At 36.8% G+C, this 23,664-nt stretch overlaps 1 protein-coding gene across 1 annotated transcript in view; it reads left to right on the top strand.

The window, feature by feature from the left end:
* Window positions 1-23,664, top strand: part of Dgkk (diacylglycerol kinase kappa) — a 183,178-nt gene that overhangs the window by 127,736 nt on the left and 31,778 nt on the right. The window contains exons 13-20 of the mRNA XM_003461978.1: window positions 12,664-12,755; window positions 13,629-13,728; window positions 14,650-14,878; window positions 16,272-16,379; window positions 17,814-17,910; window positions 19,610-19,717; window positions 21,742-21,838; window positions 22,111-22,218. Coding sequence (XP_003462026.1) covers window positions 12,664-12,755; window positions 13,629-13,728; window positions 14,650-14,878; window positions 16,272-16,379; window positions 17,814-17,910; window positions 19,610-19,717; window positions 21,742-21,838; window positions 22,111-22,218 — 939 coding nt within the window. The remainder of the gene's footprint in view (window positions 1-12,663; window positions 12,756-13,628; window positions 13,729-14,649; window positions 14,879-16,271; window positions 16,380-17,813; window positions 17,911-19,609; window positions 19,718-21,741; window positions 21,839-22,110; window positions 22,219-23,664) is intronic.

Raw genomic sequence — 23,664 nt, 5'->3', positions numbered from 1 at the left:
CATATAGTTTACAGATTTTTTTCTAGTTCTTAAAGAATACTGTTGGTATTTTAATTCAAGTTGTATTATATCTGTATATCATTCTTGGTAGTATGACCATTTTGACAACAGTCTTTTTGCCTGTCCAAGAACAGCAGGTGTCTTTCTATTTTCTGTTGTCCTCTTTAATCAGTTTTCCCAGGGACTAGTTTCTGTCGTAAATGTCTTTTACTCCTTTGGTTAAGTTAATTTCTAGGTATTTAATATTTGTGAAGCTATTGTGAATGGGTTTTTCTTGCTGATTTTTTTTGTCATTGGGTTCATTGTTGGTACACAGGAATATGACTCTTATTGTGTGTTGATTTTGCATCTTTCTAGTTTGCTGAATTTGTTTATTAGCTATAAAAGTCATTGGTTGCAGTTTTGTGGTTCTTGTATATAAAGGACCATGTCCTCTGCAAATGATAATTTGGCCTCTTCCTTTTCTCTCTCTCTCTCTCTCTCTCTCTCTCTCTCTCTCTATATATATATATATATATATATATATATATATCTTTGTTACCTTTCTCTGATTACTCTGGCTAAAGTTTTGACTATTATTTGAATAAGAGAGGTAACATGAATACCCTTGTCTTGTTACTGTTTTTAAAGGAAACAGTTTTAAATTTTTCATATTTAGTATTATATTTTTTATGATTTTACTTTGAAATCAACAATGGCTACCATTATGCCTCTTGTTATCTTCAACAGATTTGCCCACATCATCAGGCATAATAAAATTGAACACAACAGTACAGAACAAAACCCAATAAAAACAAAACATTGGAGACATTATAGGAATTCAAAAGAAGACAATAGTCAAACCAGAATGGGTGTCATAGTGAATCGTATTGTATTCAAAGTAGTTGCCTATTCCTTCAGACTTGATAATACCAAACAAAACAGATTGGAATAAAATCAGTCAAAAAAACAGTGAAAGCAATAAGGGCTTCAAATCAAGTTAATAGCAAATCAAAAATGGTTACTATAGTATATCCTACTATTTTTGGAATAGCTGTCCATGCCATCAAATCTAGTACAAGTAGACAAACTGGAACAGAATATAACCAAACTAAATAGAGTGATTAAAGCAATATGGCTTTCAAATCATGATACAAGATTAACAATGGTCACTGCCTTCCCTTTTTAGACAATTTGTCCCATTTCACTTTCACAGGGTACGCTGTACATTTCGTATCCCACTAACTCCTTTAGTTTTTACATTAGGGAGATAACCAGGTATTCACCTAAGTGATTCTGAACCTTTTACCCTTGAGCATGATCTCAAGTTGTGTCCATTTACCTACAAGAGCCTCAAGGTTTTCTTTCTTTATAGCTGAGTAGTTTTCCATTGTTTAAAAGTATAACGGCTTTCTAGCCAATCTGCAGCTGATGGGCAAGCTACTCTCATGCTTTTCTGGTTCCCTGTCACACAGAGCCTTGTTTTCTCATCTTTGACTTTCAGTCTATAAACCCTCTTTCAGGCTAATTATATTTCTTATATAAAGCTTATTGATGGGCCCTATCTCCTGATCCACTGTCTGTGTTTCTTTTTAATGGTTTATCAAGGCCATCCATATTAGTGATTATGGTCAACCTTCTCTACCTCATCTCTGCCATGCTATTTTTCTGCCATTGGTTGTCTACTTTTCCCCTTCATTCCAGTGTCTGCTCTGTTCAGTGAGCCCCCTCTGCCCCTGTTCCTGAAACCATGGTCTTTTTTCTCTCTTTCTAGAATGTCCATCAGTATTTTTTGTAGGGTTGAATTGGTGGTCATGAACTCCCCCAGGTCCTCTTTGTCATGGAAGCATCTTATTTCTCCATTAATTTTGAGAGAAAGTTTTTCAGGGTACATCAGTCTGGACTGGAGGTTGTTTTCATTCAAGACTTGGAATACTTCACTCCAAGCTCTTCTTGATTTGATGTTTTGTGTCGAGAAGTCTGTCATGATTCTGCTGGGTTTTCCTTTATAGGTGACCTGCTTGTTTTCTCTGATAGCTTTTAATATTCTGTTCTTGTGTTGAATTTCTGGTATCTTGATTATTATATGTCTGGCTGTCGATATATTTTAGTTATAGATGGCTAGGATTCCATATGCCTCATATATCTGAATATCACCTATGTTTTCTATGCCCAGGCAGTTTTCTTTCACTGTTTTAGTAAATAGACTTTGTATTTCATTTGTGTTTACCCCTACTTCTTCACTCACATTTTTTATTCTTGAGTTATAGATCCTCTTGCCATCTTCTAGCCTTTGCATTGTTACTTCCTAGTTCCTTGTTATTTTTAAGAGATCTTTTGTGATCACAAGCTGCAAATCTATCTTCAACATTTAATAGTCTATGTTTCGTTTCTTTCAAGCAGTTTTGCCAGCTTTCAATGGAGTTTTTAATCTCCTGGCAATCTCTCTGAATCTGTTTCATGTATTCTAATGTTTTTGTGTTCTTCACTGAAGGTTTCCCTCCTTTTTCTATGCTCCTCTATTGTTCCATCTGTGTCTCCTTTAGAGAAGCTTAGCAATGCTTTTATTATGTTTCTTATATCTTCTTTTACTTGTAATAGCATTTCTGTTATAAAGTCTTTTATAGCCTCTTGAAGTTGTTTCTTTATTTCAGTTGCTGTTACTTCAGAATCCACAGGTATGCAATTCTTGATCTCTTCTGTGTTTACATCTCCTGGACTCATACTCCTTGGGTTGGAGGCCAGAAACTGTCTTTTGCTTCTTCCTCTTGTCATGTTCCTGGTTTCTTCCAGACCAGTGGTTAGTGGGGCCCCTGCCACTTCTGCCAGCCAGTACAGTTCCCTGATCTGCCATTCCACTTCACCATCGTGTCTCCCTGCCAAGGCCTTTAGGCTTGCCAGCCACTAGCCTCACTGTGACCACGCATCTCCCGATTCCACTGGTGCTTCTCGCCCAGTGGAATTGAATCTGATGAAAGTGCCACCAGCTACTGCCTTCTGTTTAAGTTTTTATTTTTTTCTCTGTCTCTCTGGGCTTTGATTCTCACTTTAGTTTCTTCCTGGGTCAAGGGCACTCTTTTCTTTCCTTCTGATCTTCTCCAGAATGCTATATTCCAGCATCTGTGCTGTTTCTCTCAGAGAGGCTGTTTACTCAGCTGCTTACTGTTCTGCCATCTTCCCAGACCTATCCAAATTTAGTATTATAGAGGGAGTTGATTACCCTGCACCTATTTGTGTCAGAGTTTTTCTTAAAAAATCATTAGTGGATATTATATTTTTTCAAAGGCTTTCTGTGCCTATTGAGATGATTATGTGATTTTTGTCTTTGATTCTGTTCATGTGGTGTATTGTTTATTGATTTATGTATATTGACCCATTCTTTCCTCCCTAAGATGAAGTCAGCTTGGTCACGCTGTATGATTTCTTTAATTATTTGTTGCCAGTACCTTTTAGAGGATTTCTGCATCTATATTCATTAAGATGATTGGCTTATAGTTTTCTTTTTTGTTAAGTCCTTGTATGATTTTGCTATTAGGGTAATGTTAGCTTTCAGGAACAAGTTTGGCAGTGCTCCTTCCCTTTCAGTTTGATGGAACAGCTTGGGGCATTTTGGCATTAAATCTTCCCTGAAGTTTTTATAGAATTTTCATCAAGTCCCTGGCTTCACATAGTTGTTAGGCTTTTTATTACTATAGTAGTACCTCAGTTCACAAATTTAATTCATTCCACAGTTCTGAAAAGGTGATCACATTCTTGTTCAAATGAAAAAGATGATTTTGATTGTGTCCATCACCCGATGCAGTTTTCAAACAAAAACAAAATTTTGCCAAACATTTCTATTTGCAAACCAAATTGTTCACAAACAAAAGTGCTCATTTTTCTATTTTCATTGTATGTTTTTATTCTGTTCAAGGATTTGGTATCTTTTTGGTTCAATTTTGGTAATTCATGTATCTAGGAAATTTCTCCATTTCTTCTGTGCTTTCCAGTTTACTTGAATATAAGTTTTCACAATACTTTTTGTTATACTACTATACTTCTTATTCTTAGTTACATTAATATGAGTTTTTTTTTCCTTCTTTCAGTAGGTTTGGTTAAGTATTTATCAATCTTGTTTATCCTTTCAAAGAATCAACTTCTCTATTGATCTTTTGCATTGTTTTTAAATCTCCATTTCATTCATTTCTGCTCTGAACTTCATAATTTCTTTCTGCTAGTTTGCATTTGATTTGACTGAATTTGGATTGTTATTGTTTTTCTAGGATGTTGAGATGCATCATCAGGTTATTTGTTTGAGATAGCTCTATTCTTTTAATATGTGCATTTATAACTATAAACTTTTCTCAGTACTACATTCATTATGACCTGTAGATTTTTGTATAATTGTACTGTATTTTTTACATCTTTGATTCTCAAATTATTTTTAATTTCTTCTGTGATCTATTGATTGCCTCTGAAAAGCCTACCTTTTGCATGAGGCTTTGTGGGGACATGCTGACACAAACTGTAATTGATTCGTTGGTGTTTGTGTCATTACTGTCTCCATCTTGGATTCCTTTAAGTGTTTTCAGTAATGCAGATTTAGTGGTTAAGTAATTTTTATGATTTATTTGTCATGAACAGTTTTATTTCTCAATTTTTAAGGCTAACTTTACATATTTTAGAAGCCTGATATGGTAAATATTTTCTTCAAGAGCTTGAAAAGCTTAATTCCAAGCTCTCCTGGCCTTTAAGGTTTATGTTGAGAAATTCACTGTTGTTTGAGTAAGCTTGCCATTTAAGCTACTTGTTATTTTTCTCTAACATATTTCTTTTTGTTGCATTTATGAAATTTGATGGTGATGTGAAAAGATTTTTTTTTCTGATCATGGCTAGTTGGGTTTCTATAAGTCTCTTGTATTAAAATATGGAGTTCTTTCACGCATTTGGAAACTTTTGTGCTATGATTTTAGTAAATACATTTTTATACTTTTTGGCTCATCCTCTAATTTTTCCTTTATTCTTATAATTCTAAAGCTATTCTTTAGTCATCTAGCAGCTTTTGAATCCAGATACCATGGTGTCTTTTTATTTTAAGGGTATCCCCGGATACATGATCTAATACATGAACTTTTTCTTCAATATCTGACACTCTGTCCTCACATTGGTTAAATCTGCCAACCTGTACTTTCTGTAGAAGTTTTTATGTCCTGAATTTCTTCTTGATTTTTCATAGGTTCTAATTCTTTACCAAAATTGTCATTCATGTCTTCTATTATCTTAACATAATCAGCTTTTTGTTTCTTCCTTAAGATTGCTGAATATTTTATTAATTAAATCCTTTGTTTTTTTTTTTCAATCTTCTCTAAGCTTTCTAAACATCTTGTGAATTTGCTTATTTGTTTCTTCTTTGGATCTCCTCAAACATTTTGACTATTTAGTTTTCAAGTTCTTTACCTGTAACTTCTTCCACTTCAGTAAATATATGATTAACTTTGAGGGAGTTGAGGAAGCTTGGAGGCATCTTATTGGCTTGCCTTCTCTTATTTCGATTGTTTTTGAGCTGCAGGTTGAAGATCAGCTTGGAGCAGATAAACTGTGCCACTACTGTGGAGATCTCTTTAGCTACATTCTGTCCCTTTTCAATCTATTCTTGGAGTTGGTTATGATTTCAACTTACTCAACACAATATTTAAGGGTCTTATCTATGTCCAACCTTCTAGAGGTATGATCCCAAGCACCACTTAGAAAAGAAAATGAACTGAAGTAGTGTTGATAACACAAACACAAACCAGATATTGGCATACATTAAAAACCAATTAAAACCTACAGTTATGTCACCATTAAAAAAGAGAAAAGAAGTTAGCAATAATAATAAGATAAAAACAAACCAGAAATCAAGATACTATAAGAATCAATAAAAGTTGGAACTACAGCTGGGCGTGATGGCACGTGTCTGTAACTCCAATACTCTGGGAAGTTGAGATAGAATAATCACAAGTTCAAACCCAGCCTGACAACTTAGTGACTGAGCAAGACCCTGTCTCAAAATGAAAATAATTTTAGCAGGGTTGAGAATGTTCCTTAATATGAAGTCTCTGGATTAAATTCCCAATACCACAAAAAATCCTATATCACCCTTAAAAATAGACAAAAGACCTGCAATTATAAGGCAGACATATAGGCAAACTAAATATTGACAAACAGTAAATATCTACTAAAGCTTTGTAGTCTGATATATCCTATTTGTAGTCTAATATAATCCTATTTGCTGTTATTTCTTATGCATTTGAATTCTGTTTAGATAATTCCTTCCTAAACCTTTGTCTTCAAGTGTTGTACCTATTTTATCTTCTAACAGGTTTAATGGTTCTGTTTCAATGCTTAGATTTTTTATCCAATTTGATTTTTATGTAGTATATGGTGAGAAATAAGGGTCTAGTTTCAATCTTCTTCACACAGATAACCAGTTTTTACCAAAACTATTGAATAGACTTTTCTTATCCAACATTTGCCCCTTTATTAGAGATCAAATAGTTTAATGTTTCCATGGAAGTTCCTGTATCATCAGTTCTGTTTCATTGATCCATCTATCAGTTTCTGTCCTAGCACCATGCAGTTTTTCATTACTATTGCTTTGTAGTATAGTTTGACGTCTAGTTTTGCTATGCTCCTTGTTGCTCTTCTGAGTCTCTTCTGGTCCCATATGATTTCTGTTTTTGAGAGAAGGTCTCACTGTTCAGGCTGGCTTTGAACTCATGTGTAGCCCAGGCTTGTCTTGTATTCTTGGCTATTTTCCTGAGTCCTGAGATTACAAACATGCACTACCATGCCCGGGTATCCCTGTTTCTGTTCTAACAGCTTTTGTGGGATTCTACCTCATAAGATTTAATATAATTGGATTAACGTTAAACTTTTCATAAGACTTAATTTTTACATCTTTTTTTTCTAAATTTTTTTTGTCTTTTTCATTTTTATCAGTACCAGGGATTGAACTCACGACTGCCTGCTTGCAAGGCAGGCGCTTATGCCGCTGAGCTAAATCCCCAGCCCCAATTTTTACATCTTGACAAGATTTTAGATAATTTTTAAGATTTTCTGTAAACTTGACTGCTTTAGGGGTCTGTTTGTAACTTTTATTTTTATCTTAAAAGCCAAGTAAAGCATGAAAATTTTGGCCATTCATGAATGAGGGAATCTGTCTGTGGATTCCATGTTGTGTAGCTGGGACTACAGACATGTACCACCATTCCTGACACAGTCACAGAAAGCAGAGTGGGGGTAGCCACCTGTCTGTTGCATGATTCTTCCACTGACCCACCGATGTTGCCACCATTAGACAATAGGAGTGGTCGCTGGCTGCATGGAGAATGTAGAGGTTCTGGTACTGGGCATAAACAGGGACACAGGAATGGTGTGGCTGTCTGGCATTCTGAGTAGCTGAATCTGGGACACATAGCCAGGGCACAGTCCAGACCTTCCACCACAAACCAACATGATGTTTTCATAAAGCAGGCATTGGGGCCCCTCGCACCTCTCCCAGCAGTGCAAACTCACAACATTGGTATCACTAGCACATATACCAGCCTCTAAAGTTTCTGGAAGTTAGGACCATGAAGTTTCTATATCAATCTCATCTGACCATGGTTCTCCTCCAGTGGCTGGCAATGCAGTGGGCAGTTTTTTCTTGTACATTTTTCTCCCTTGTTCTGCTCTGAAACAGGAACTTCAAGGGTGTGGCTATTTAGCAAAACTAAAACAAATTTCACCAGTCCCAAGTTGAAAAGATCTCAGGAGAAAGTTTCTACGCTGCTGTGAGCTGTCTTTCAATTTTCTCCCATGGTATCCCAATTTTGAATATCCAAAGTTTCCACCTGCAGAAACTACACATTACACTTCATAATTTCTTATAACATTTTAGTCAACTTGCAGGTGCTGACTCAAGCTTCAGGCTGCTTCAACAACGTATGCAACAACTGTATATATCTTTGTTCTTTTACTAACAAATTCTGCCCCATTATTCCAGCTAACTGAAAACTTTTCACTGCCAAGTACCTTTTTAGTTTTGCTTGAACCTCTCTGAATTTATCCTGCAGAATCTTCTCACCATCTCACATCCTATTCTTTCCACTCGTGTCAATCTTCCTCTCAGTCCTAATCAGGGTGGCCCTGTTCAGGTGCCAAATATCAGTGGTCTAGCCAAGTTTCCCAACTGCCTGTTGAAGAGGACAGTAAAAGGATGAAATAAAAGGCAGCGACAGACTTAGTAATGCATGACAGGGTGGCTAGGAGGTCAATGCCTCAGGGTGATCAAAGACAATGACACTTTTTATTGGGTGCTCACAATAATTGGAGGGAATATCTATCAGATTACTTAGAAGGCAGTGGTGATCTTAAATTGATGTAATGCCTTTGCCTTTGAGTGTCACAGCATAACAGGATCATTAAGGTCCCCATTAAGGCCTCCAGGCCCTAGGCTCGATTTATAATTTGTGGTCACCAAATTATAACTTGTGGTGGAAAAATTTTGGTTCCCAACTTATAATTTGTGGTGGAAGATTTTTGGCCAGCTGTTCTTCAAAGGACTACTATCTAGAATATATAAAGAGTTTTTTGAAACAGAGCCCTCAAATTTAAAGACCTAATTCAACAATAGATATCTGCAATAGACACATCTCAGATGAAATAGAAACATCAAATCCATGAAAAAGTGTCACCACTATTGGTAATTCGAGAAATGAAAATTAAAACAATGATGAAATTCTATCTCACTTCAAAGAGAATGACTGTTATCAAGAAATTAAACAGTAACAAATGCTGGTGGTGTTATAGGGAAAATTGAGCACTTCTCCACTGCTGATAGGAGTGTAGCCTGGTGCAACCATTGTGGAAATCAGTGGGAAGATTGTTAGACAAATTAAAACTAGAGGTTCCATTTGAACCAGTTATTCCTGTCTCTAGTAGCTTCCCAAAAGAAATAAAAGCATCATACCACAGCAATATATGCACACCCATGTTTATAGAAGCACAATTTGTAATAGCTAATAAAAAAGATGTGGTTTTTTTTAATGCAATAGAGTACTACTCTGCCACAAAAAGGATGTACTTGAGACATTTCTAGGAAAATGGAAGCACCTTGAGACCACATTCTTAAGTGAAATAAATCAGACATGAGTATTTAAATATCACATTATTTCCCTGGTGTGAGACACCAAAAGTAAATAAGGATCAAAATGTATAATTTGAAAGTGTGAAATAGGAAGAAAATGTTCAAATGGGAAAGGAATCTAGACAAAGGGGAATGAAAAAGAAAGGAATAGGAAAGAAAAAATGAGAAAAGAAGGAAAAAATGAAAGCAAGGACTTCTGGGAGAACATGGCAGACAGATAGCAGCAGCTACAGAGGCTCTCTGAAACACCCAGCTTAGAATTCAGGAATGGTGCTGAGTAAGGATTCATAAGCAGGAGTTAGATATGCCCCGGTGACCCAAGAACGAACTGGGCTGAGAGAAACCAACTGGGAATGCAATCCTGGTGCTATAACAGGAACAGATAAAGCCTCAGTGTGGAAGCTGGAGCCCACGCCATTGGAAGCCGCGATTTGGGGTTCCCACTGTCGCCGCTGTGTCTGCATCGGCTCAGCAGGGAGAGAGACGCATGGAAGCTCTGAGAATGGGAATCAGTAAACAGAGTTGAGAGCGGGACTGGCGGGGAGCTGTGCATCCACCTCCAGTGAGTGAGGGAAAACTGGGACTCTGCCACGGTCCAGGAGACTCCAACAGAGGACATTCTGGGACCAGGCAGACTTGCGGGAACAGAGCGCTGCAGTGACTTCAGTCATGTATACCCCTCTCAAGCGGGATTGGTGAGCAGTGCCTAGCCCACGTGACAATGCTGGCTGAGATCCAGTAGGCTAGCACAGCCCAGGTCCCAGCTCCTAAATGTAGATTGACCTGGAGTGGCAGGCCCTGCATAGGCTGCAAGGTCTACAACTTCCTGGTGTGCTGCGGTGGGTGGGAACACCTAGCCGGCGCAATTCAATCAGACTGTGGCTGACAGGGAAGGAAGCTGGGCCTCCTATATACGCTTGCATATATAAGGAACAAAGAATATGGGAAGAGGCAGCAACAAGAAAGGGTCCTCGGCCCCCAATCCTGAGAAAGAGACAACAGCAGACACAGCACCAATAGACATAAAGCGCTATCTCGAGAGCCTCATAGACAAGTTCATGAATGAAGTTATTAATGACCTGAAGCTAGACATAAGCAGAATAGTTAGAGAAATGCTAAGCACCACCCAAGAAAAAACAGATGGTGGAATGGAAGAACAGAAAAATAGGGGAGAATTGTTTAATGGAGAAAATAGAGAAAGCATAGAATACATGAAGCAGGTTTAAAGAGACTACCAGGAAACTTAAAAGTCTATCAAAAACTGGCATAACAGCTTGAAAGACTAAGGACAGATTATCTGAACTGGAGGGCAGAGTTGTAATATGGGAGCATGAAATGAAAAACTTCTTAAAAATAACAAAGAAACAAACAGCAATAATACAAAGACTAGAAGATGATAAGAGGCTCTATAACTTAAGAATTAAGAACATAGAAGAAGTAGGGACACAAACAAATGAACTACAAAAGCTACTCACAGAAATAATCCAGGAGAATTTTCCTAATTTAGCAAAAGTTAAAGATACTCAGTTACATGAAGCATACAGGACCCCAGCCACCTACAACCCAAGCAGAGCAACACCCAGGCATATAATAATTAAAATTCCAGAAATCCAATACAAGAACAGAATATTAAAAGCCATCAGGGACAAGAAATAGATCACTTACAAGGGAACACCCATCAGAATTACAGCAGACTTCCCGGCACAAACCATCAAATCACGAAGAGCGTGGGGGGAAATAATTCAAGCTTTGAAAGATAATAATCTCCAGCCAAGATTGATATATCCTGCACAACTATCCCTGGAAATTGATGGAAAAACAAGGTGCTTCCAGGATAAAGAGGAACTAGGGGAATATGCAACCACCAATTCAACTCTACAGAGAATACTGCAAGATATTCTAAAAAAGAAAAATACGAAAAATCCAGAAGTAGCGGCAGAGAGGCCACAATGAATGGAGCAGAAAACAAAATGAAGAAGACAAACTGACAACTAATGACAGAAAAAGAGCTCAACAGAAATGAGGAAGAGAAGATTGGATGATAGGAACAGCTATATTGGAGAAAATGACGTCTTAAGAGGTAATACTGATTTAATATCATCTTGTTTGAAGTCTCATCAAGCTTTTATTCTGTCTCCATTGGTCTAAACAGGTGCTATCTTATTGGATTTTATTATATATGATAGTATAAGCAAAACCTTTTATAGACAACGAGATTATACAGAAGCCATTGTTCATTTTCTGTTAGTTGATTCTAAATACCCTGTAATACTGTCATTCTCTTAAATGGTTTTACATTGTTTTGGTATATTTGATGTTACAGTATACGAAGTTATACTCAAAGATTTCAAGGAAAGAGACAATATGGTAACTACTTTTATGTCGGGATAATCTTGTGGTGAAACTTTATTTTGCTTAAATGGTTATGTTTTGATCTGCACTGATTTGCTGTTATGCCCTCTTTTATCTCAATCTCCATTTTATTATTTACTTTTTTATTCTTTTAATTAAGGGAAAAATAAATTTAAAAATAGCAGGATATATTATAGTGACCCACTTTGACTTTCCATTATCTTGATTTAAAGCCCTGTATTGCTCTCACCATCTTGTTTTGACTGATGTTCCTCTGTTCTGGTTTGCTTGATAGTATCAGGTTCGAAAGTTTAGGCAACAGCTGTGAAGATAGTGGGATTCATTATGATGCCCATTCTGGTTGACTATTATCTACTTTTGAAGACCTATAATGCCTCCAATGTTTTGGTTTTGTTGGTTTTGTTCTTTACTGTTTTGTTCAAATTTTATTATAACTAATGATATAGGCAATTCTATTAGAGATAGCGGGAGGCATTATGGTAACCATTTTTGATCACCTAGTATTATGCTTTTACATTATCTATTACGTCCACCCTTTTGATTTGACTGACTGTTCTGTTATGTCACTTTTGGTTCTACTCTCTTCCAAAAAAGTAATAAGAATTGTGGGAGCAACAAAACCGAAAATGTGTAATTGTCATTGTACAAAAGAGAGGAAAACAAAGTGCTCTAAATGATATAACTGCATGTATATTTAAGTGTATAAGATAGATAATGATATTACTGAGTTTTATTGGATCACTGAACAGAACAGTTTGCAGTCTCACTGTTGGAATGTCCACTTTATAAGCTTTAATTTTGTAACGAACAATTATTTCTAAGATGACAAAATGTAATCCATTAACTAGTGATTTCCTACTGTTTATTTTTTTCTGTAAATCTGTATAACTTGTACCCTTTCTCTGCTTTTTTTTTTCTTTTTCTCCTTAAATAAAATTAAAAGGAAAACAAAATGAAAGCAAAGCTTTTGTAAATAAGGGAAATAGGGGTTGCAGGGAAGGCAGGGGAATGGGAAAAAATGAATCAAGGTACATTATGTACAGGTATAAGTTCTGTATGATGAATGTGATCATTATGTACTCCTAATATATACCAGTAAACTTAATAATAAAAAAAACAGTGAAAGGAAAGATCCTGGGACTGAACACTCCTTTTCCCTCTAGAGTGCTGCCATTCAGCACTTAAAATCTGCAACCACTGAGCTGAACAAAATCCTGAAGTCCAAGTATACCATGGAAATAATCATTGCAACCAGGTGAGTCTCCCTCCAGGTCTCATACTTTGGGGTATTTTTGCCCCTCAAAGGCTATTTCTATGTCAGGTATGGGGTTCATTTTAATAGTCTGCTGTGTTGAAGCCAGCTAATGTACATATTCATCCTTCCAAATCACATTTCTGCCAACTCAAACCTCTAAGCTTCATGAATAGAAATTTTAGGGAAAAAAGATGAGATTGAGACAAGGCTTCTAGCTTCTCACCAAAAATAAAAATAAAAAAAATTCAAGCCAGGTATTTGGAAGGAAGGCTACAGAAGGGAAACACAAGATTCCAGATGACTCAACAGGGCTAAACCCTGGGAATGGTCCCTGCAATACTTATCTGTAACTTCTCTCTCACAACCTAAAGCAACACATCCCCTTTCTAAATATGTAGTTCTTTATTCCTCCCAGGATTTCCTGGGTGTATCCTGCCCAGTCTACTACACTCTCCCTTGAGAAACATTCTCCACAGGGTAGATGTGCTGATTGTGTTTTTATTTTATTAGAGGAGCCCTTGAACCACAGCTGACTGACCTGGGGTGAAAAGCTGACCTAAGTTAAGCCAAGTAATTCACTTTTCTGGACTTTCAGAAGTAAGGCTAAGATGTGCTAGTCATCTTTAGACATTTCACTTGGGAAATGGTATGAAATTGAACTGATGTTGGGATGGTACATGTGTCACCATAGGTACAGAAAAAACGTAAAGGTGGGGACTTATGAAGAGAAGCACAATGAATAAGAAGGGAGAAAACATTAGGAAAGAGAGAAAGAGAAAGAGAAAAAAGATAGAGACTATTGACATTAGGAGAAAGGAGGATTCTAGACTTCAGTGTCCATGTCATATCGTACCATCCGTCTCACCATTCCAGATTCCTGTGCTCAGCAGTGGAAGATTTCGTGGCTGATACTGTGAAGGCCTGGAATCATATAAAACAGAACAATACAGCAGTAGAGTCTGTGATTTTGAAAGTAAGTTTCTTTATTTTTGTATTGTACTCTATATGGAGTCAGGGTCCCCTAGTCAATAAAAGACAATGTACTTCTCACAGGGAAATTATGAAAGAAATGTAAGGAGGAGTCAACTGGTAAGCCATCTTGATGAGGAAGGTCCAACTCACCACCTTACATCTCTTGCTAAATGAATAATGGCACTATTTATGCATACATATGAACTATTTATCTAGACATATGCCAAGAATCTATCCACAACTACATACAAGTGCACAACAGACATATGTATGTATGTATGGCTATATGTCAGAATGTATTTAAAAATATGTATATACTAACATACACTAGAAATATGGCCAAATTCACCTCTATAATAGCTAACACTTATGTTATTTACTCTGTTCCAGAGACTGTTCTGTTTTTAACATATAAATTTTAGTTAACCCTCACAACTGCCCTAAAATGTAGAGAAACAGAATTTAACTAACTTACATCACAAACTACTAAGTAATAGAATATAGAATCAAAGCCATAAATCGTGGACATATATATGTCCTCCAACAAGCACACCCATACAAAGGCAAACACCAATATCCATGTAGAGAAACATCCACTTCTGTAGGAGTTTGCCCAGGAAAATGTCTTCTAAAAATGTATATTTTTCCTTAAGTTTGCCGTGTTAGATATCACAGGAAAGATGCATGAATATACATTGTTGCCTCTGCAGATGCTCAGAAACAAATGATGTGTTTGATCCCCTAGAACTCCTTGTTTTTCTCATCACAACTACCCATGCATTTCTTTCCCCATGTATTTTATCTCTTCACATGTGTCTTTCTATGTTTAGCATTTCAAGCCAATTACTAGATTTCCACCTCTTCTCATATTACCCCTGACTCCTGACTCTATCCTGTCCATCCCTCCTTTCTCCCTTTACAGAGTGACTTACTGTATGATAACCTCAGTATCTTGATTGATGTCCTGGATGAACAGGCAGCAGGTACCTCAGTTAAGAAAAGTACAACACTACATATGGACATTGACAAGACAGATGGAAATCCTTTAAATACTCAAGTAGACCACATAGCCAAGAGCAAGTTGGAGCTGACAACAAAGGCTCAGAATCTCCAAAAATCCTTGAAACTTATCGTATTCCAGGTTGAACAAGGTAAGAAACACGGGGTTGGGATGACTGAGATAGAGGAAAGGGAAGGTTCCGAGACATGTTTGACTTGTCTCTCTCACTATGAGCTCACTACCAAAACAAGACTAGTTTCTATATTCACGTTGCATCCAAACTTCTCAGGCATTTAACTCTTGCTAGTCACTTAATTTTGGAACTAACACTCACCTTGAACAATTATAGGTGTTCAGTGGCATGGTTCAAAACTCTATCATCCTACACCCCAGTCATGGAATTTTTTTCACCTGTTCTTGTTTTTTTCTAACTGCCAAGACTGTCACTATTTTAGAAGGAAATGGTCCTCATCTCTGCAGGTCTTGCATAATATTAGGAACCCTGAGAGTAGCCTTGGTGGCTCTGATGTTGTCATGGCCCAAAGCTTACAATTTCCAAGCATCTGATTCAGTATGAAAATTCTTCCAAACCCCTTTTTAATGCAACATTTTGGAGGAGTACTTCTCCATAATACTTCTTTAAAATACAGATAAAAGAGCAAGTATATTCTAATTGAGATATTTGAATTCAGCAGAAATCCATGTAGCAAAGAAGTCTCTTTGCTGGTCTTTGACTTTTAACCATGGTACCATCTTCTACTTTGGTACATTTAGTTACAACCTCATCTATGTTTTTGAGAATGAAAGAAATCTCCCTTGTGCATTGTAGAAAATTAAATTCATTGTTTGTATCTGTTTCTATAGTTAGTTCCCAAGTAGTAAAGCACAGATCAATCTGAGATAGCCATAACTCTGTCGTAAGTGACCCTCAGTCTGCTCCATTAATACATATGATAGATTTAGCAGTGCAGCTTGTAGGTATGGTACAAGTAGAGGCTCCTTGATTGGATAAGGATTGAACTCATGGGCTTTGGACAGACTGAGTACTTGAGCTATAACAGCATGTAAGTTAATGGAAAGAAGATGACTTCTCCAGTGTCCTGGGTATGGGTGAGATATTTGAGTAAATGAGTAGTATTTTCCTGGAGGGTCAGATCTAGACAAAAATCATGTGAGTAAATCAAGTACCAGAACGGAGGTAGAGCGTAGAAATTTTCTCACTGTTCTCCCTCCTATCCCTGGCCCACGCTTCTACTCACAACCACATGTATTGAGTGTCAAAGAAAAAAAAGAATAACCTGTAAATCAGAAAAAGTTGAGGCATTGATTAGCCATGAAAACAACACTTTAAGGAAACTGAGAGTACAAAAAGCATTATGGAGGAGAGGTGATGGTCAAATGAGTCTCCATTGCCTATCCGCACACTGACTAAACAATAAACTCAACAAATGTTTAATAAATGTGAAAAATTCTTCTTTTCCTCCTTCTTCCTTTGCCTTCTCTCCCTTTCCCTACCTTATTCTTTTCCACTTTTTACTCTGTAGTTCTGGATGAGGAAAGCAGACAGACAATATCAGTTAAGAACTTTACGCCATCTTTCTTCCCGGAAGATAATGACTCAGAGGATTTTAACCAGATGAGTCCAAGACACCGTAAGGATCTTTCTATTCCTCTTCTCTTATTCTAGACTTCATCAGTGTCAGCTAGTTCCCCAAGATAAATCTGTGTAAAGAAAGTGTGGCATTTATTTACAGTAGATTACATTATTACATAAAGGACAAACGAGTCCTTTGTAAGAAAATGAACATATCTTGAAACCATAATTTTAAGTGAAATATGTCAGACACACAGGCTTAATTATTGCATGATTTCTCTTATATGAGAAACATAAAATATAAATAAAGAACAACATAAATGATAGGGAATAGGAAAAGGGAGATAGATCTTTTGCAGAAAGGAGAGATGGGGAAGGGAGGATGGAGATTGGAAGCAGGTGAAAAAGAATTAAAATGTATTATGTACATACCAGATCCCTTTAGGAATATAATCATTATGTACTGAAAACATGCAGTGATAAAAAAGATAAATGAAAAATTGCTTTTCCATACATCTTCCTTCAGTCATAATCTTACTCTAGTAGACAGTCTTCCCATTTTTCCAAAAATCTCACACCAAAGTTCAAAGTAATGACCCCATTACACACTTTGAAAAAGCTTTCTTGATGAAACCCATTTTATTTTCACAGCCAAAAACAAGCAGCCCAGCCTTACTATTCTCTTAGTTAAGTGTGGAGGACGCCACATCGCCACCACCCCCACCCACCCAAGTGTGACTGTGCTCACTGGCAAACAGTGCAGGCCATGTAGAGATTACTTCCCTAAATTGGCTTTCAGTTTAATTAGTGAGTCTGGGTGAGGCTGTGCGTGCCATCTTCAGGAAAATAGGTGGCTGACAATTGACCAGCATTGTTTGTTATGAAAGGCCATGGTTGCACTCAGACAAGGGGTGATACTATGGGTCTAAGATTTGAAATAATGTCTCTGCTGAGGCCTGCATGACTCCAGAGGGAAATTCCTTCCCAGAACTGGCTACAAAGCAGGTTATTCATTAACCTTAACCTAAATCTGCTGTTCTGTCCCTTCTGCAAGAATGCTTTGTTCCCTCTGTTACAAGTCTTGCCAGCCTTGCCAGTTGTCTACCGCACATCCAGCTGCAAAGCTCTCACCATTTTCCTCAGTGAATAAATACCAAGGCTCTGTAGCCTTTTATTTCTTGAGAACAACTGGTCACCCCAGGTCCCTGACACACCTCTATTTCATCTCTTGTTCTTTCTTCCCACTATATGCCATAACTCCAGGCAGGAGATTAGAGTTCTCTGCAAAGGTCTCCAATAGTGAAGTCCCCATTCATCAGAGAGGATCCCTCTTTCTAATGAGAACCCTATTATTTAAGAGAAAGTCAACTGAGTTTGACCATCCCCAATAGAGTAAATATGGTCAAGTACAGATGATAGGAAAGGCTTTTTTTTTTTTTTTTTTTTTTTTTTTGTATTTATGTGACATCAAGGTGATGTCCTTTGTGTCTAGGTTGTCGTTGTGGCATTTTGTCTTCTATATCTTCTCTCAAAAGTGAAGACCTAGATAACCTTGACATGGAACATTTATATTTTACACCTGAAATGATGTAAGTATTTAACCCTGTTATCTTTTTTATTAATGCATGTTGGCCGTACAGATTAATTAGCTTCATTTTGGTAGAACTGTCCATGTATATAACGTTATTGGTTCACTTTCATCCACTTACCCCACTTGCACCCTCCTGCTTCCTCTACCTCCCTTTTTTTCCCTCTCTGATTCTTCTTTGGCTTTATCCTCTCTCTGGTTAGAGCACAGTCTTGAGCTATCCAGATGAAAATTGTGACTCTACTTACTACTTGTTTGCCCTGTACAGTGACTTAACCAATGTGAGTGTTGATTTCTTCACACCTAATGAAGATAATTATAGAATTTCCCACATAAATTTTTTTGTATTTGCTTAGTCTATATAAGAAAAATACTTGCACTGAGCAGTGCTTAAAATCCATAATTAAATGTTTTATGTGTTAGCATTTACTGTCATTATTATGCAAACTTAATAAATGTTTTAGCTATTTTTTTGTTTTAGAGGATATGTGTTTCCACTGTTGCCTTTAAGCATAGGTGATCGAAGATACTCAAAATCAGTTTCTCTAACTGATTTGTTAAGAAAATCAGTCTGAACATTCTTTAGAGAAACTCCACTTTCTTGGCTGTGTAGTGGGGTAGGTAAATCTTATGGTAATTACTTAAGGTCAGTTTAGTAATAAATGAAAAACTTATCTATGATTAAATATATAAACAGTACTTATCTTCAGCCTCTCAAAATAAAGGTACAATTAACAACTATTTATGTTTTCTAAAATAATTTAAGAAAAAAAATGTTATTCCTATCTTCAACTGCCCTCCTCCCAACTCTCCTCCATGTTACCACTGGCTTAAAATTCAGGTCTGAGTTTTCATAGATCTATGTAATGTGCTTTCATCAGTAGTGCATTAACAACTAGCATATTGGGGAAATTGATTCCTAGTATAAGTCCTCCACCATGGCCTATTTCAAACTACTGATATAATGTCATTGAATACATACTTGGAAACAGATACAGCTAAATAATTTACAGGAGCTAGTAAAAACCGGTACATAGGGTCTGGGGATTTAGCTCAGCAGCATAAGCACCTGCCCTGTGAGTGTGCAGTTCTGAGTTCAATCCCTGGTACCCCCCCCCAAAAAAAAAGAATAAAGAAAACTGGCACATGACAAGTCTTGATGCTGATACCCTCAATGAATACAAGAGATTCAAAAGATTACATAGCTTTATTTCTTGTATACATATCTACACTCTAATCTGTATTTCCCTCCACATATGTGGTTACTCTGTCTTTTAATGTAATAATACAATAAAGAAATTAGACATCACTGAGAGAAACAGGCTTAACACTCAGGATACATCTATATCTGTGATACTCAAAATTTTGTCATGGTAATAAACTGATAATTCTATTTTCTTACATGTGGAAAAAAATATAGACCATGCTTCCAGTATAATTATCATCATGAATGTTGCTTCTTTACTATGAATCTCACTTCCACTGAAGTCCCAACTGGCAGGTTGTCTTCTCTTACAGCTAACACATTAGTTGTTAACACAATAGCATATCTACAAGCACATTTCAAGAACACTGTGGTTTGTGTCCAAAGTGTAGAACTTCCCTCGGTGACTTTCCATTATGCAGTAAATTCTGCATCCCAATCACAGCAACATTTCTTTCCCCCATCAGCCTTTGATCTCTTCTTTGGCTAATTTCAGACGCTTCAAAGAAAAGTGTGTTATGAACAACTACTTTGGGATTGGATTGGATGCTAAAATATCTCTGGAGTTCAACACTAGAAGAGAAGAACACCCCGAACAATACAAGTAAGGAAAAGAATCCCCTCCTCCTTACATGTAAACATATGATCAAAATACAGATGCATATTTCTGTATTTCCTACATCTCAGACAAGGAATAAAAAGAAAAAGGTCCTTTGAAAGCAAAATACACCGGTTCCAAGACTAGCCAAGGGGGACAGCTTGCTCCAAATGTTGGAACGGTCTATGACCATTACACTGTCATTCTGAAGCTGAAACTCCTTTCATAGTCTTACCTGAAGATTTCTGGGCAAACATAGCTCCCTGTGTTACTATCATTAAAAATAGAATACTTTGATCCAATTCAACAAAATACCTATTTTCATTCTGTCGACAAGGGCTTAATTAAGTGCTAGTAATGGTTACAGGTCTGTTTTTGCTCATCAAGACTGTGAAATATCAAAGACTGTCCTATTGGTTCTTGGTGTTCCTTACCTGATTTCTCTGGACCTATGGATTTTACCCCACCTAGTATTGGCCTACTCACCATTTTCTGGAACTTTTGTGCTACAGACATTCTCCCAAAGCAACCTCAAAGTTCTTGTAATTTGAAACTGTAAGTAAAAAGAAGCACTCTGACCTCTTCACTGCCACTGCCACTAGAATCATTTACTTGGAATAAACCTGATATAAAAGTACTTTTCAAATAAGATTTTACAAATAGTTTCTCTCAGTCTGTTGCTTTTTTTACATTTTATGGTGGTTATCTTTTGAAGTAAAAATATTTTGAATTTTAATAAGACTCAAATAGTTAATTTTCTTTATGGATCATGATTTTGATGCTATGTCTAAGAAATATTTGTCCAATTTGAGGTCTTAAAAATTTGCTCCTAAGTTTTCTTTTAAAATTTGTATTGTTTTATGTATGGTATGAGCTAATAGTCTAAATGAATCTTTTTGCATGAAGATATCTATCCCACCACCATATTTTAAAAAAGCAATTATGAATTTGCTAGCACCTTTATTGAAATTCAGTTGACCATAAATGTAATAGTTTATTTCTGGAATTTTATATTTCATTGATCCATCCCATGCAAGTAACACACTATTTTGATAACTGTAGTTTTCTAGTAATTTTTGAAACTGAGAAATAAAAGTTCTCCAGGTTTTTCTCTTTTCTTTCCAGAAATTTTTTTGCTATTCTAGGCATTTTACACTTGAACATAATTAAATCTCTGTTTTGATAAATGAGGAAACTAAAGTACCCAAAATACCTATAGCTTTTAACAGAGTCTAAATAATTCTTTACTAGCCTTCTATTTCAACTCATTCCCTACGATGGCTCATTTCTATGGCTCTGTTTTAAAAGCTCATTGTAAAATATAGCTGGTGTTTCTAATGGTTTTAATCTCCTTGCCTGTTTTTTTTTAAATCAGAAATCCTACAGACAGCAGGACCTGGTTCTTCCTTCTCCATGCCCAAGTCTCCTGATGCCCTTGCCTGTCTCATATTTTCTTCAGAGACTTCTCTTCTGCATCTCCTTACTAAAGTAACCTCTGTTCTATGACACTGAATTAAGTATTTAATATTAGGTTATGGTGTTTGAAAAAGGCCTCCACTAAGTCAGAATATTCACGTCATCAAAAAGTTGCAGTCTAGGGCAAACGTTTTATATAAAATTGATTCTAAGCAGATGAAATCATGTGCTCCTGGAATGACACTGCCAAAATAGCTGGCATATATCTGCTAGCTGTGCTCACAGATTTTTATGAGCATTTTTAAATATAGCCTGCTTAGTCCAAGTTAGGACCAATATTAGCAGCAAGAAGAAGTAGGAATTTTACCAATAACAGGATACTGAAGCTGCAAAGGGTCCCATGAGCACATTTCTACAAGTGTTGGCATTACACTGATTACACAACTCCAGCAGCCCCTCTTGTGTCCATTTACTATCTAGCATGACTCTTCACTATAAGAAAGCATTTAAGGCACCTGAAAAATAATCTAGTCTCCTTCCCTGTCTTTCCCAATCCATTTACCATGATATTATTCACCTTCTAACTTTGACTCTCTACCTTTATCTTTCTGTAGTAGCCGCTTAAAGAACAAGATATGGTATGGTCTTCTGGGAAGCAAGGAACTTTTGCAGCACTCTTACAACAAACTGGAAGAACGAGTGCACCTAGAGGTCAGTAGAAAAAGGAGTATTTCTTCCTAGATATGGACACAGGAAATGTCTTGGTCTTGGCAATCAAGACTTTTCCCCAAAATCCCAAGTTCTTGCAGAGCTTTAATTTTGTGATCCTTGCTCACAGCTCATGGCAGGAAGGCAATGATAGGAGTTTCCACTTATAAATAAGAAAATGATACTATGAGGGGAAGATAGAGCACCCCCACCCCTGTAAGTGTCCCTTCACATTGGTAACTGAAAAGCCATCCAACAAGACTCTTTTCTTTCAGTGCGATGGAGAAGCCATCTCCTTACCAAACCTGCAAGGCATTGTCGTGCTCAACATTAACAGCTATGCTGGTGGTGTCAACTTCTGGGGAAGCAACACAGCTACCACAGTGAGTATGGAACAAGCAACAGGGTAGAGAAAGGCATAAATCTACTAGGTCTTGCAGAAAGAGTCTTGGTGCGAAGTGAACAATGGTGGAAAAGAAAATGCACTTGGATCCTTTATTAGATGAAGGCTCATTTTTGAAAAAATAATTAAGTTTGTTGGTACAATTTAGGTACACATGATAATCACACCCATTATAGAAAATTTGTACTTGTACATTATATAACTTGATTCATTTTTCCCATTCCTCTACCCTCCCTTCATTCCCACTTTCCCTCCTCCATTCACAAAGCTGTTTTCCTTTTATCCTTCTTTTCTAATTTTTTCTTTCCTTCTTTCTTTTCTCCCTTCCCCAATCTAGTTTCCTTTTCCTTTTGGACAGTTTCTTCATATTTCACTATCTCAATTGTACATTTTGGATATATTTACTCATTCAGTTTCTCACACCACAGAAATAATAGGATATCTACACATGTGTATCTGTTGTATTTCCCTTAGATTATGGTCTCAAGGTCCATCCATTTAGCTATAAATGTCTAAATTTTATTCTTCATTGTGACTGAGTAATACTCCATTATATAAAAAATATCACATCTTCTTTATCCATTCCTCAATAGATGGGAGTTTGAGTTGTTTCCAAGATTTACCTATTACAAACTGTGCCACTATAAACATGAGTGCACATGTATTGCTGTGGCACAATGCTTTTAGTTCTTCCAGAAAGATACGAGGAGACTAGCTGGGTCAAATGGGACCTCTAACCCTAGTTTTTAGTGGAATCCCCACACTGATTTGCATAGTGGTTGCACAAGCCTACATTTCCCTGAACAGTAAAAAAGGGTTCCTTTCTTCACACAGACACATGAGCATTTGTTATTGGTTGATTTCTTGGTGATACCCATTCTTTCTGTGGTGAGATTGAATCAGGGTTGTTTTAATTTGCATTCCTCAAATGACCAGTGGTGTTGAATCATTTTATATATTTATTTGATGGTTGTACTTCTTCTTTTAAAAAGTATCTATTCATCTTAAATGCCCATTTTTTGATTGGGTCTTTAAATTTGGAGAGTCTGATTTGTATTAGTTCTTTATATGTTCTAGATATTAGTCCTTTGTCTGAAGAACAGCTGGTAAAAATGTTTTCCCATTCTGTGTGTTTTCATACTGTTGATGATTTCTTTTGGTATGTGAAATTTTTTATTACTCTCAGTCATCTGGGAACCATTGCTGAAACACATATGGCATGGGAGTCTATGCCCAATGACCTACTTACACCCAGAAACTGTCTCTAACATTGGAAGCCCATGCCCAGTGACCAGAAGTCATCTGGGAATCCTCAGTGGGGCCTATAGGGACTGGGAGTCTGCTCTCAGAATCCTGAAGTCATCCAGAAACACTTGTTGAGGGCTGCAGGGACTGGAAGTCTGCCCCTGCAACCCACTGACACCCA

The sequence above is a fragment of the Cavia porcellus genome, unplaced genomic scaffold (assembly GCF_034190915.1).
Source record: "Cavia porcellus strain 051 isolate PalLab524CR breed Dunkin Hartley unplaced genomic scaffold, mCavPor4.1 scaffold_3, whole genome shotgun sequence".
Lineage (NCBI taxonomy): Eukaryota > Metazoa > Chordata > Mammalia > Rodentia > Caviidae > Cavia > Cavia porcellus.
The sequence above is the reverse complement of the archived record's forward strand: the minus strand, read 5'-3'. Positions and strand labels throughout refer to the sequence as shown.